Raw genomic sequence first — 13,543 nt, 5'->3', positions numbered from 1 at the left:
ATTCTGTTGCCATTTGTTCTAAGTGAAACCTTATTTTGCCTGGACTATTAGGACTGTGTCATATGTTGGTCCGTTTTTGTCTACATCAAGAGAACTGGGGCGTTTTGACGCACACATTGGCCTAGATGAACCCATGCAGTTATGACCAGTGTCTCCTTCGCAACAGGTTTAGCGCAACACATGGCTGGAAACAGTTTAATGTTTGTGTTTTTACAAAAGCCCAACTCAGTTTTGGATTGGAATTAAAACGAACTATGATCAATGAAATAACAGTCTGTAAATGAAAGATCATAAGATATCGAGTGTTGTTTTGATTAAATATGTAATATTTCAAGATGGAAGAAAGGCTTCGAATATGAGACACAAAGCGTGAGGACGTTCTAACTTTGTTTTATTTACTTAGATATATATTTTCGTTTCTCTTCACAGAGCCTGAAACACCGCGACTCATCGAAGACATGTTACGTTGATTTAGGTTTTGTTTGAAGGGAATACTATCTCGAAATGCAGTAGCAAGACGTCTATGCTGAAATGGCCACAGTAGCCCAAATTCTAAGGTAAGGTAAAGTTAATATCATCAAATGACACACAAAATTAATGCTTTTACTTGGCCCAAAGGCATTTCTGGTCAGACATCAGCTGGACATAAGGTTGTCTTTTCTCATATATATAGGCCTGTAGCCTATGTTTTCAGTCAGAATAGTTACTTCCAGTCATTTTGCGAAAATGTATCCTGATAAAAGTTAGAATGCATGGTATTCTTCAGCAAACCAATGGTGAGCGAGAGAGTTTTTAAAGTTTTATGACCCTAGGTCAAAGCAATACCTGACCGCTCCATCAAGCAGGTACACGGGTAGGATTAACTGGTATATCGTAGCTATTTTCTGCTTCTAATTTGACTTATGTGAAAATAAACCGTGAAGATCATGGTTAGAATTGGTCTTCAGCAACCCAAGCTAGTAGTAAAGGCGACTACGCGTGTAAAAATCAACTAACGGGATAAGGTGCTCAGGCTTGATTCCATGGTTGATACATGTAGGCCTATGTCATCGTATCCCAATTGCCTATATCGATGCTCATGATGTCAGTCACTGACTTGTCTGGACTTGATTATTTACAGACCACTGTCATATAGCTGGAATATTGGTGAGAGCATCGTTAAACTATCTGACATCTGATATTTTTTTATCTGACATCTACTGGTCACTAATATACATATTGGCAGCAATGCCTTTGCCGGTGGCAGCTTGCAGTGGCTCTAGCTTCACAGTTGTTGTATGCCTCTTCGAGGTGTTGTTGTGTTTGGGTCAGGTTAAGTTCCCCTAACTCTATCATGAACCCTTGGATCCCCTTTCCGATCAAGCACACCTTTATGATCATTGGGGCTAGGTACCCCTTTCCGATCAAACATGCCAGAGACCATATAATAGAGGGACGGCCCTCACCAACAGTTTATCACTAACCATCAGCGCTACGGTCTTGCATGTAACTAATACACCCCGACACCCTGCTGTTAACCTCCCTGTACCGCTGCAGATGCGCAATAGATGCGCAGACATTCATGACTGACCATTCTGGTAACCACGTAAACAATATTACATAATATCCGGGGTAAGAGTTAATTCCCTTATCCGAGATTTCTCCGACTACGACCAGTGACAATCCAATGAAAGGACGTCTCTTAGCGGATTACAAAGATTTTTGGATGATATCTCTCATTAGCACATGTCAGTACCAAGCCAAAGGGGAAATCGTGATGAATGTAAATTTATTTAATTCAGGACCGATAATAGGAACACATTCGTCTGAAAGCATGCGAAAATTAAGAGTTGTGGTGTAATTATTTCGGGAAAAGTCAGATTTAGTCCCATTTCTGGAGTCAAAATCTGAAATATCGCATCCGCCCTAAATTTGTAAATGGCACTAAGCCAATTTTTAACATGTTTCCTTTTTTATACACCTTGGTAACCAAGGACTTTCATTGCGAATTAGAGGCCGTTATTGAAAATCAAAATGTGCACTTTTGCCGATTTTACATGTGCACCATTTTGTTCTCTCGGACAAAGACAAAGCGTGATCACAGTCATCAAATACAGTGACAACGACATGCTTTAGGGCACCAACAAATCTCAGTTGCAATGTTAACAATGTTAAGAAATACACGAGTGTAATTTTGTACTGTAAAATATATCTTTTGCATGGGAAAAAAAGGCGACAACGATGACTGCAGTGAACGCGTTTCTGCTCGCTTCTGGACAGGCTGCGGAGTACAAGCCGTAGCACTGATGGTTTCGCGCATAGGCTAGAGGGCCGTCCCTCTATTATATGGTCTCTGAACATGCCTTCACATTCCTTATGGATGGGCACATTGCCAATCAAACAGCCCTTTATGTTCCATTGGGTTAGTTATAGCTTGGGTATGGGTCAGCTGTCTCATAATGAGGTAATCCAATGTAATTTTAGGAAAATATGTTCAATGTTTATGAAGTTTTGAATTTCGCGGAAAAATTTCTACTTGGTATGCGGATATCAGTAAACAGTCAGGTGCTGATCACTTGCTAATTATTTGTAATATCGTCTGTGGTCCCGTGATAAAGTGTTGGCTTTGTTAGATTGGAATATTCCATTCCATCTTATTCCAGGTTACAGGGACTTGTACGTGTTTTTGTCATACCAAGTCTATCACACATAGATTTGAATACAAGTGATTCAAAGTTTCTCCTTTGGTCAGAATGTAGATCTTTCAGAACTCCATATCTACTAACAAACCCGTACACAAGATGTTTTCTGACAGTGTGTGCTCTCTGATCCAGCATAGGATTGCATTCCACATGCTTTGTAAAATAGTCGATAACCACCATAGTAAAACAGCTACCTCTTTCTGTATCTAGCAGCGGGCCTGTAAAGTCTACTGCAATCCTTTCTAGAGGTTGTACAATAGGGTTAGTTGTTTCCATTTACAGTGCTTTTTGAGATTTGCAAGCTCCTTTTCACACACTGCATACAACTACCACACCATTCCTTCACATTGTGTTTCATGCTTATCCAAAAGAATCTGGTTCTTATTCTTTCAAGTGTCTGTTTATGTCCTAAATGTCCAGATGTGTTGTCTTGGCAAAGTTTCATTATTTCTTACCTCATACATTTTGGAACAATTGTCAATTTCTTGGTACTAGCCTTTTCATCACCTTCTTTCCATCTGTACAAAAATGACATCAACTACTTCTATTAAGTCCAAATCAGACAAGAGTCCTTGCATTTCTCTTGACGCATTATGAATGTGTTTCCAGGCTGGCCGATGCCCTTTATTCACCCAGCTGCATACCTCTCTCAATACTTTGTCTGCTGGTTTCTTCTCTGTCCAAACATTGTACTTCCCCACAGTACGCAGTTGACATCAGAATGTCTTCAAGAAAACTTTGATGGCACTGTGAACAAGGCTTTCTTGACAGCCCATCTGCATTTCCATGTTTCAGGCTTGTTCTGTGTTCAATTTGAAAATCAAATACTGCTGAAGATTCTATCCATCTTGCAACTTGACCCTTCTGATCCCTGAAATTATAAACCATTTGAAAGATCCATGATCAGTTCTTATCAGAAACTGACGTCCAATCAAATTGTCTCTGAAATGTTTACACATTTGTACGACAGCAAGTAGTGGTGCAGTATCTTCTCTCTGGTTTGCTCATAGCTCTGCTAGCATATGCAATAACAGTTTCTATCCCATCTTGAATTTGACTCAAAACTCCACCTATCCCTGTATCGTTTGCATCTGTGTCAAGAAGAAATTCCTAATCAAATTGGGGGTATGATAAGATTGGAGCCTCAGTTAGTAATTGTTTTAATCTTGAGAAAGATTTCTCAGACTCTGCAGTCCATACAAATTTCTCTCCCTTGTTTGAAAGTTTGTGTTAGGGTGCTGCAATGGAAGCAAAATTCTTCACACATTGACGATAATACAAGCACATGTCCAGAAATGATCTCAATTCAGTGATATTAGATGAGGTTTGCCAATTTCAGACATTTCTAGAGAAACATGCAGGAAAATTTGTAACCCCAAATGGCATTCTAGTGAACTGGTATAAACCAAATGGTGTAGAAAAAGTTGTTTTTTCTTTATCTTCAGGTTGAATTTCAATCTGCTAATAGCCAGACACACAATGCAGGCAACTGAACAGGCTAGATTCTGACAATCTATCCAGCGTATCAATACGAGGAATTGGCATGCTGTCTTTTCTCGAGTGAGAATTCAAATAGTGAAAATCAAAGCAAAATCTTGTTTCTCCTTTTTTCATGGGTACCAACAGAATTGGTGATGACCAAGGACGAGTAGATAGTTCAATAACACCCTGAGTTTGCATTTCTTGAATCATTTTTCTGACTTCCTCTTGTTTATGGTAAGGTACTCAGTGCGGAAGCTGCTTCATAGGTTTTGAATTGCCAGTATCAATCTCAAATTTGACCAAGTTAGTACATCATGGCAGGGCTCAAAGTTCACTTTTTGACTTACTTGTTGATAGCCAAGTAAATATTTTTAATCAGTAGCCAAAATGAAACGCAAGTGGCCATACAACTTTACCTATTGCAATCATGATAAATAAAAGATTATGTTTATTGAAGTTGTTTGTTATTTATTATAACTGATTATAGTAAAAGACATAAAATTTAAACACAATGTTAAATGTTTGAGCATTTATGTATACTCTTCAAAAATAGAAACTTGACATAGATGTAAAACCACTTTTTGCCAAATATCTAAAATAATTACATTAAATGAGAACCAAATACATCAAACAGAAAGATGATGTGTCTATAATTGGCGAAAACACGTGCAAAGCACATAAACGTAGCGTTTGTGGATCAATTTTACAGCTTCATCCAAACGCAACCGCCTGTAAAAAAAACGTGCAGCACAGGATCCTGCATTTAGGCATGCAGACCCCCCTGCTGAATGGGTATAAAAATCCACATCAACGGCTGTTCATACAGTCCTTATAATGATTCCTCCAAGACCGCACTACCACAGCAACGTCTACAACCACACAGATCCCTGGGGTATGCAGAATATCAGATCAAACGGCATCAACGGACTGAGGGAGGCTGGACTTTTTGCATGAAGACCTGTTCGACGTCATGTATTGACCCCATGTCATCTGGCAGACCGTCTGCTTTGGTGGGTTAGATGGGCACGTGCAAGGTGGAGAAATGTACTGTTAACTGACGAGTCCTGTTTCCGACTCACACGTGCTGATGGGTGCGCATGTGTCTACAGACGTGGGGGTGAACGTTATGCCTCCAACTGTGTGCAGCAGGTTGTCCCATTTGGCAGCGGGAGTGTCATGGTATGGGCCGGAATTCATCACGGTGGTAGGACACCTCTCGTGCATGTGGCAGGTGCATTGACGGGTGTGCGTTACAGAGACTTGATCTTACAGCCTTACGTTCTTCCTCATGTCATCGTTCATGGCGGACAGTTCCAGCAGGACAACGCTCGACCGCATATTGCACGTGTTTGTCAGGACTTCTTACAGCACAACAACATCCAGACATTACCTTGGCCAGCCCGGTCACCAGATTTGTCCCCGATTGAGCATCTGTGGGATGAGTTGAATCGACGCGTTCGATGAAGGAATCCACCTCCCCAACTACTTCTGTTGCTTCTTGATGCACTTCAGCATGAATGGAAGAACATCCAACAGCGTGTTATTGACAATTTGATTGCATCTATGGGTCATCGGTGTCAGGCGGTGATTGATGCACGTGGTGGGCACAACCGATACTGCAAATTTCTGTACCCCTGTGACATTAACTGTATCGTGTACATGTGTCTGTCTAGGTGACACGATTAATGTTTTGAACATTGTGTACATTGATCTTCAAACAGTGTTTCAGTTATGGTTTCTGTGTCCTATTTTGAAACAATCAAATTATATTACATTTTGAAAGTCAGTGTCAATTTTCTTTTTTTGAAGAGAATATTAGCTAGAGAACTGTCAATTATGAAAGGATGACATGATCATGGATAGTCACTTTAAAAAGATACTTTAGTTCAATCTCAAACTTGTACATGATGATGTATGCCTGATGAGTAGAAATGAATAATCAATTTCAACCTTAGTTTCAATCTTGAAAGATTACAAAAATCAAAATGTCAGTGAAATAGACTTTATTTAACTTGTCACTGATTCATGTCAATTGAAAAATCTTGTGTGATAGATGAAGCCAACATTTATCAAGTAAAATATCTGCTTGTAAAACATCTTTTGCCATGTTTGCTTCTAAATGTTATACACCATTTAAAAGGTCTTATCCTACTGGTCAAACATATAAAAGCTATGTTTATTACTACATTATTTAAATGATGCATTTACAATTTAATTAAGTTTGTAGTAAATAAAACAAATGTAAGCTTACACATTCATAAAGTCCAGATTATGGACCAAGGAAGTGAAAATTGGACGATTTGTAGCAAATATAAGATTTCATAAAATACACTTACCTATTTCTTTTTTTATTTTCATTGTTTACGTATCGGCAAATTTTTAAAAGACTTAAAAATAGTATCTGTGTACACCCATTTCCCGATAACAGCGCCTGTCCGCTAAGTAACATGAAGAAATACCTCCGTTTTCGAGGCTTCGTATGAATAACACTTACGTCGAAGACTGCCATGTGACACACCATTAGAGAGCTTATTTATTCATCTACATGATGGTAACCTCACCCGGAATATTTTCGTTGCTGTAACATGCAAATATATTAGATACAAATTTGTTTCTAATGACGCTTTCTTGCCGAGATCTGCTACAAGGATTGTGATTAGTCAAATTTGAGCATGTGACCTAAGGCAGCCAATCATAAAACAACAATGGTACTCTTCTTGTGTATGGTGAATTTCAGATTTTGACGAAAGGATTTTGTTAAATCGTGTTATTCTGAATGTTTTATGCAGGAAATCGCGTTCTATATTAAAAATATGGAACTTCATGGATGTATCGTGCTAGGTTACGCGTTGTGACAAAGATTTTTTACATGCATATATTTTGGCATTAAACATCGTGTCCATGCTGATAAATAGAGGTGAATAAAGCCGAGATGTCATTTGAATTACATTACACGTGATCGCACGAAAAGATGAAAATGATAACTTAGATGTAAGTTTGACAACTTTCAGATATATTTTTGTTGGTTTTATACATTATATACTTACTTTTTATAGTAAATTCAAAGATTTGCTTGAAACGTATTTATTTTGTCCTTTGACATGTACGATGTGGACCGGTTGTCAAACTTGAATTGTGTCAAAGAATTTTATTTTCAATATCATTGCGGGAAATAGTAAATATTTTTTTAGTTTAGCTATAGAAAATGATAAATTGAAATGGAATACATATCTCATACATTGTGAAATGCCAGAGATCTAATAAATGAATGTTATAATTGGTAGGTTCATAAGATTATATATACTGTTTTGATGTGACTACGGATTGGCCGGTCTACCAGTGTCTGGGGACTCAAGGCTTCTTGGCCGGTGTAGACTTGATTTTTCCGTACTCGTCAAGAGATAAGTGTTTTAAAATATTTCATGGCATTTCTCAAACTTCACTCACAAATGCGACCAAATCACTTGCAACTTCGAGCCCTGCCTAGAATGGAATCATGATTAGAGAAAACACCAGAATACTTAAACAACATTTCCTTCAAACTTCAGTTGCTAATGTGCCATGCAATCCTCATTCTCTTTTTGGACATCAATTGTCGCTTTCATGATTCGCAAAAAGTCAGCACCAAGAATCACAACAAATATCCATTTATTCTTGCTCAAATTCAAATATTTATGTAAGTGTAACCACTAATCCTGATTTCCTGTGAATTTTCTGACCATGCATGACTATTAGTCAAGCTTTACTTGAAGTCCTAATGAATGAAGACATTTTTCATTGATCATAGTAATATCAACCATCCCATCCAGTATCCACCTGAATTCCTTTCACATAAACAGAAGCATACAAGACACCTACTTCCACATTTTCAAAATGTACATTTTGTTGGGACTCACTTTCTGTATCAATGTACTTCCCCTGGCCCCTACCCGTTTAAATTTCCATTCCTGCCCTGCGGTCTTCTACAGTCCCTTTGAACATGGCCAGACTTTCCATTGTTTTAACATTTTCACCGTCCGTATCTCTTCTGGCCCGAGGTTAATGATTTAATTGTGTCAGCCATTCCTGAAAGGACGTGTTGTTGTCCAATCTAACTCATAAGTGTTTCTTGCTACTGAGAAAATGTCTTAATCACATCATCTTTTAAAAATGGTCCTAATGTCTCTGCAGAGATAACAGGGGCTTCTCTCACTGCCTGATCCAAGGTTTCCACTTTTGCATGGCTTACAGCAAGTCTAAGTTCCTTTGGTTTGGTTTGTTGTTTAACGCCACACTCAGCAATATTCCAGCTATAGGACGGCGGACTGTAGCCAGACCAGACAATCTAGTGACTGATATCATGAGCATCGATCCATGTAATTGGGATCGATGCTATGCTTCAACCAAGTCAGGAAGTCTGACCACCCGATCCCGTTAGCATGGATAGTCGACTCTTACGACAAGCATAGTGGCCTTTTACGACAAGCATGGATTGCTGAAGTTCCTTTGGAACTAATCCTTTAATAAACTGATCCATGGCTAGCCAATCAACGTCAATAGCTCTCATATCTGGATAAGCTCTGTGAGCTAATTTTTTATTATCTCTGAACAGAACATCCAAACACTTTCTCCTTTCAACAATTTCTTACCTTGAAGCTCTACCTTGTAATTTTGCCTACGTTTTTCTGGAGAAAAATACGATTTCAAGGCATCAGGTAACAGTGCAAAGTCACTTTAGAGAGATAGGGGGAAAACATTTATTAATTTGGATAGGGTTAATTACCGAACTGCACAAGCCATGGGGTTTTCAATTCATACAATCAAGTCCAGAGAGGCCGGTGAATACTTAAGAAGTCCAAAATAACTTGCCCCAATCAGTGCAATGCTCATCTTCCCGAGGCAAGGGAGTTAACTGACTTTAAAAGTCCAGTTTCCACCCTTGCCGAACTAGGCTGGAATTACTGGGCTTGATTGTTACGCCACCAGTGGCTATAACCAATTATGGCTCTTCTAAGCCTCTCCTAAGGACCAATCAGATTCCACCTCTCGTATCAGTTGCGTTTGCTTCGTACAAAATGGTGGCGCCCAGTCAGGACGATCTGATCCATAATCAAGATCTATATTGTGATAAAACGGGTCTTACATCGCGAAATGCATAAAATCACGTGAGCACCTTGATTAAAAACATGAAAGGATTTGGAAAATATATGCTGACAACGAATTGGGGATGCACATGCTTTGCAAATCCTGCAATCGATTGAAATATGCACGACAGTTTACGAACAAGATTTTGATTTCGATGCGCGATTTTGATTGGACTATGATTAGACTCGTTAGTCCAGACAAAACTTAACTCCATAATACCAGCCTAGTTCGGCAAGGGTGGAAACTGGACTTTTATAGTCAGTTAACTCCTTTGCCTCGGGAAGATGTGCAATGCTGTGAATCATACAGAGTTGTAATGCAGCAGTGACCAGAGAAGAGAAATATTGGAGTGTTGAAAGCTAAAAACCTGGTCACATGCTACTGAAACAATAGGATAGGCAATCAGTGAATCATTGGTCAAGCTGTTGCTAGACCAGATCACTAAAGACCTTATATAACTACTTTTAGGAGCTACTACCGTACTTTACTAAATTATTTACATATGTGTAAGTACGAAAGTTAAAATACACAATATTTGCGTTCTGCTGTGTAGACTTATCCTATCTCACATTATGCATTTCATCTATGGGAAATGGTGCTTGAACAAAGCTTCAAAAAATATTTCACCACCCAAACAAATGGGTCATGCACCATAATCCCATGCATAGTGACCTACACGACCTTTTCAAGTGCAAAGTTACTGCTAACCCCTGCTACATCCTTCTCTTTCGTCAGAGCTAACAAGCTAGAGTGATGCAGGGATAGTCAGGTGGGCATATATAACGTGTGAGATAGGATAAGTATATAAATATACACATTTTGTAACTTATCCTGACTCACACTATGCATTTATCCTACGGTTTGAAGGTGGGTGCAGATACCCCAGCCTGAAAGAAACACGAGGAAACTGGTTCTAAACAGCGAAATACATAAAATTATTTTGTTCACTGCCTTGTGTCGTAAATCGTCAAGAACTTGTGAACAGTAAAAGCACACCAACAATTGTTGAAACAATCCCGATACGCTAATCTGATGTAACAGTATGAGATTTGGTAGCACATGCAGATTGTGTTTTGACGTATGACATCGTTCAAAGAAAAGACCGTTCAGCTGTAAACGAACTTGCGATACAGCATACGACTTATGACTGATACGGAATGGAGCACAGCCACAGAACACTGTCTCTGACAGACAATAAGGTGCGACTGCTTGGCATCTCTTTAAATGCTTCGTCAAGGCTATTAGACACGCCCGAGTTAATGAAGCGAGCCAGGATGAGAAGAGGAACGATCAACAATATCCGGAAGAGGATATGGGAACCATTAACTGATAACACAGATACACAAGGCAGATGAACTTGAGGTTTTTGATGTAACCAACGCACCGCTACTTGTAGGTCTTGAAAACGTGCTCCTAGCCCATAGTTGATGTGTCAACGAAGAGGTGGAGGGTCAGAACAAACAACTTCAAAAACCTTCTGACGCAAACATTTGATGCTGAAGGATTGGTAGGGAGATTTGATGTCTGGGACCTGGAACTTTGGGAAGTAGGCGAGGAGCAGGAATATGTAACCGTACATCGCACTGAAGGAGCGGATGAATCTGTACTAGGAGCAACTGAAACTGCAACCGGCATTGACGACAGTACAGGGACAGTCTATTGTAGACTTCTTGGAGATAAGACCGACCGAGGAGGCGGTCGAATCCAGTATGACTGAAAGTACTTTCCTTACATCCAAAACACCAGGTTGAACCGAAGTTGACGTTGACTGCAGATTCTCTGGGGCAGACTCGACAGTCGAAATGGGAACTTCCTCCATTAAAAAGCTGTCAGGTACACTGAAAATCCCTGGCTGACAGGCGAAAGTCTTGTCGATAAGGGTTCAAGTCAAGAGAGCAGGATAGGTTACAGCGACGCCGACGATCCGAGCAACTTCTGAAGGGGAACGATACCAAGTGAACGACTATTCGGCCTAATCTATATACAGTCGTGCCCCGCTTATACGGACTTCAGATATCCGGAAACCTCGGTTCCCGGACGATTTTCATTCAAAACGAAATAATTACTATATAAATTAACCCGTATATACGGAAATTCAGTTTCCGGAGCCGGACGGTCATTTTCATACTGAAATGCACACAAAATTGTCTCACTTATCCGGACAATACACTTCCGCTGGTGGTAATCCATTGATTCGTGAGAAGTCAATTAACAAAGTGACACTGAGTTGCGTTTGAGACGAGCTTGTTTATTGTATATGTAATCCCCAAGCACAAGTTCGTGTTTGTATAGAGACCTTGATTACCTATTACGAGAACACAGGCGATCTGGACAATTTGGAATTATTGTTTAAAATTCAAACCTTAAAATGTGGTAAAGTTCAAACTTCCATGACAGACTTTTTGAAACGTGTATGAATAAAGATTGAGTGGATGTATCTGTTTGTTCTGTCATCTGTCATGAGTTGCATAATTGAAGGGAAGTAACTCTTCCAGTAAGAAGCTGGTTTCAGTTATACGGAAATTCGTTTGTACGGACGAATTGTGAAATGACGCAAGTGTCCGTATAAACGAGGCACGACTGTATCTATATAGTAATCATCCTGACATAGCGGATCATCCTTCAGGTGTCAATCACGAGATGAAGAATGGTGATCCTAGTAAAAAAGTATGACAATGATTCTGGCTTCGTGCATCCTGCAGAAGCTGTCAAACTCTGATGATCGATGCTGGGCGCAGGAGTAGATGACGGGAACATCACACGAAGGAGCAGGGCATGACGCCAACTGCTGGCTGACTATCTGGTAGTGCTGGTAGGCTTGGTGATCACCGCTGTCGAGGCTGGCATGGACAAGACCTCTCTGTGGAAGACCATGCGGACATCTAAGGCTGCTGGTTGCTCAAATGTAGGCGTCGATATGGCCACACTCGAGACTGTGTGGGAGACTCTGTCTCGGTCCATAGAAGATATACGACTGGATTGGCGGTGGGGGACAGAGAGCTTGGTCTTGAACTTCATAGCACCGGAAGGGCCATGCTCAGTATCTTGAAACTTTAATCGCCTACCTCATGCTTATGCATCTGCTTAAATAATAAGCTACAAAATTATCTGTGAAATGGGAACACGGAGGACCTCTCATCTTGTGTGCCGCAGCTGCAGCCGCAACAAACACAACAGTTCACAAGAATGAAAAAGTATGTCTGCTTCTCTCTTTTTTCCTTTTTTAGGACATGCTTGGCGATTTCTTGGTTGGTTGCCATTGTCCCTCGATTTACTTAAGTAAATTTGACACGTCGTGTAGGTCATCATGCATCATGGATTATAGTGTGTGACCCATTTGTTTGGGTGGTGACCATGGTGATGTGTTCGGGTGAATTGTTTTTTGAAGCTGGAAACTTTGTTCAAGCACATTTCAACATAGAATCAAAGAAGAAAGAATAAATGCATTGAGTGAGATAGGATAAGTTTAAAACTTTCATTTTTCATAATCAACCCTTAAGACATGACATTTATAAGGCTCAGACTTAAAATTCAAAGGACATGTAACTGTTGTGTACTGCAACAATTTCGTATAATATAACATGTTACATTCATTTAGGAACTAGGGATGGGTATTAAAGGTTTAAAGTGTATCACAATATTATGCGGTGCACAAGGCTGTATTGCAAAAGTATCATGATGTATTGTATAATTCTAAATTTTAAATTTGGAAGCAATCAGAAACATAAATGTATGAATTAAAGTTCATAAAGAAAGCGAAGCAAGGTGCAACATGATTTATACTCATGAATTCAATGAATACACAGCCATTTTGGGGCCCCAGATGCATGCTCCGGGGAAGTGAAGGTATTTAGCAAGTGTTTAATGTTGAAAATATGATAAAAATCACTCTTTGAAATCACCCAATATAACGAGCATGAAATAATTATATTGTGATATGTATCGTGGAGAGAGTAAACCTCAATTTAGATATATGTCGATAATACCAACTTATGCCTACCGTACATATCCAGGTGAACCAGTGTTACGGCACTGTTTTTCAGAAAATCAAGGTTGGTTGGTATATCATGTTGTGCTTTTACACATACTGGCTTCCTCTCCGTATGATACTTCATGGTATGTTTCCTCTCTTCCAGACAAGCGGACACCTTGAAAGTGACTCTGTCAGGTTTGTTTATTATAATATCTCTTGTTTGGGTAGAATAAACAGATTGAGATAACAATATCCCACATTATTTACCAGTAATTTTAGCACA

At 39.5% G+C, this 13,543-nt stretch overlaps 1 protein-coding gene across 5 annotated transcripts in view; it reads left to right on the top strand.

Moving 5' to 3' along the window:
* Window positions 1–440: 440 nt before the first annotated feature.
* The window catches only part of LOC139459484 (nonsense-mediated mRNA decay factor SMG7-like), a 179,722-nt gene continuing 166,619 nt past the window's right edge, over window positions 441–13,543 (top strand). For all 5 annotated transcript variants that reach the window (XM_071240925.1, XM_071240926.1, XM_071240924.1 and 2 more), the window contains exons 1-2: window positions 441–557; window positions 13,424–13,455. In XM_071240925.1, the coding sequence (XP_071097026.1) occupies window positions 532–557; window positions 13,424–13,455 (58 nt within the window). In that variant the 5' untranslated portion in view covers window positions 441–531. The remainder of the gene's footprint in view (window positions 558–13,423; window positions 13,456–13,543) is intronic.

Source organism: Haliotis cracherodii, unplaced genomic scaffold (assembly GCF_022045235.1).
Source record: "Haliotis cracherodii isolate W230 unplaced genomic scaffold, xgHalCrac1.p SCAF_13, whole genome shotgun sequence".
Lineage (NCBI taxonomy): Eukaryota > Metazoa > Mollusca > Gastropoda > Lepetellida > Haliotidae > Haliotis > Haliotis cracherodii.
The sequence above is the reverse complement of the archived record's forward strand: the minus strand, read 5'-3'. Positions and strand labels throughout refer to the sequence as shown.